The 1,989-nt window shown below is 28.1% G+C and overlaps 1 protein-coding gene across 1 annotated transcript; it reads right to left on the reverse strand.

Moving 5' to 3' along the window:
* Positions 1 to 310: 310 nt before the first annotated feature.
* EHI_037920 (uncharacterized protein) lies at positions 311 to 1,693 on the reverse strand (the record flags this gene model as incomplete). The annotated part of the gene is made up of 1 exon (XM_644834.1): positions 311 to 1,693. The coding sequence occupies one exon, from the start codon at positions 1,691 to 1,693 to the stop codon at positions 311 to 313; it is 1,383 nt and encodes a 460-aa protein (XP_649926.1).
* Between the last annotated feature and the right edge of the window lie 296 nt (positions 1,694 to 1,989).

Here is a 1,989-nt window from a genome sequence, read left to right on the forward strand (position 1 = left end):
CATCTTTTTTCTTTTTTGTAAATTATTTAGATGCATTTTTTCTTTGCTAATTTTCGTACCCTTTTCAATAAGGATTGTCTAGTTGAAGATTAAATAATAATACTACTTAATAAGAAATATGTATTAGAAAAAGTAAATTAGATTAAATAAAAATGAATAACAAGATGGATTATTATTGTTAGTTGTTCTTGAACCTCTTTTTAAATACCTTTGAATATAATGTACTGTAACTTTAGAATATTATTGTTATGTAATCTAACCAACATAGCCATTATTTTGTGTTATTTAAAATAAAAAAAACATGCTTTAATTAGAAGAAGAAAATTGTAATTATAAGAGAGAGAATAACAAATACATTGGATGTAGCATCAAAATTGTTGTTTTTATTAGAGCCATCCTCTGAATTACTTTCTGAACTACTTGATGTTTTGTCTTCAGTTTGGCTTCCATCACTTTCCTTATTTCCATCTTTTCCTTTGTCTCCAATATGTTCTTTACTTTCATCTTTTCCAGCTTGTGGTTTCTCTCCACCTTTTCCTGTATCTTCTTCATTTTTATCTGTGATGTTATTTTCGTTCTTTTCACCTTCTCCTTTACTATCTTCACCATTTCCAGGTTGTTCTTTGCTACTATCTTTTCCAGCAGTTCCATTATCTCCTTTGTCTTTCTTACTTCCGCTTTGGTCAGTTTGTTCATCTTTTCCATTATGTTGTGTATTTTCTGAATTACCACCACTTGTCCCTTTATCTCCTCCTGCTTGGGTACTTCCTGAACCATTACTGGCTGTTCCTTTACTTCCTTGATCTTCATTTGGTCCATTGTCAGTTGTTTGACTCTTTCCTGATCCTTTAGCTTCTGTGTCTCCAGCACTTTTTTCATCAGACCCTGTTGCACTAGTACTTGGAACATTACTTGCTCCACCATTTCCTTTTTCTCCTGATCCACTAGTTGCACTAGTTTCTTTTGCAACAACTTTTTCTTCTTCACTCTTTTCTTTATGCTCTACACTTATTCCATCTGTTCCACTACTTACTGAACCTGCTCCACCACTTCCAGGCTGTGTATTTCCTCCATTTTCTTTAGTTGTTTCCTTGTTTTCTAGTTTACTACCTCCTCCACTTACTGATGTTTCTGTATTTTTCTTTGTAGTTTCTGTGTTACCATTTCCTTCCTTTTGTTGTCCTTGTTGGGTTGAAGCCTCTTCACTAATGTGACTTTTTGATTCTTTTTGAGATGCTGGTTCTGTTGTTGATACTTCTGCTTTAGTCTTTAAATGAACGTGATAAGTATTATACATTCGTTTAGTTTTACTTGAGTATATTTTATACATTCTAACTTCTTGCTCCTCTTTATAGACAACACCATTCTTATATTGATTATTTTTTGTTGAAAGAATATTTTTATTAATTACAATAACTGCATCATTGTCTTGTTGCTCTTCTTCTTTAAAACATTTACTATCACTATAATATTTAATACAATATCTTTTATTATTGTCTATTTCTTTATTATATATTTTAAGACTTTTTCCTTTTTTATATTCAATACATTTAGCTTTATTAATATTACTTGGAATTAGATCTGATGTAATTATGAGACTTTTACATTTATTATCATTATTAATTCCATGTTCCATACATAAAACAATATCAGTTGCATTTGTAATTACAATAAATAAGATAAACTTAATCATTGAATGTTTTGTATTTCAGTTTTTCTTTAAATATATTTTATTCTTTATTTTTATTCTATGTTAATATTGAACCATTAATATCAATACACAATTTCAAATACAACTATCAAGTCAAATCAATTTTCATTTATTTTGTCATTTCATTCTATTTTTTGTAATTCAAAAATCACATGTAAAGAAAATAATAACATATAATAAATATCAAATCAATTAAATAACAATAATGTTCATCATAAAATTTTGAAATGAATAATGAATTTCAATTCAATATTCAAATCATTGTTATTTTAAATACA

This window comes from Entamoeba histolytica, genomic scaffold (genome assembly GCF_000208925.1).
Source record: "Entamoeba histolytica HM-1:IMSS scf_1104750516839 genomic scaffold, whole genome shotgun sequence".
Taxonomy (NCBI): Eukaryota; Evosea; order Mastigamoebida; family Endamoebidae; genus Entamoeba; species Entamoeba histolytica.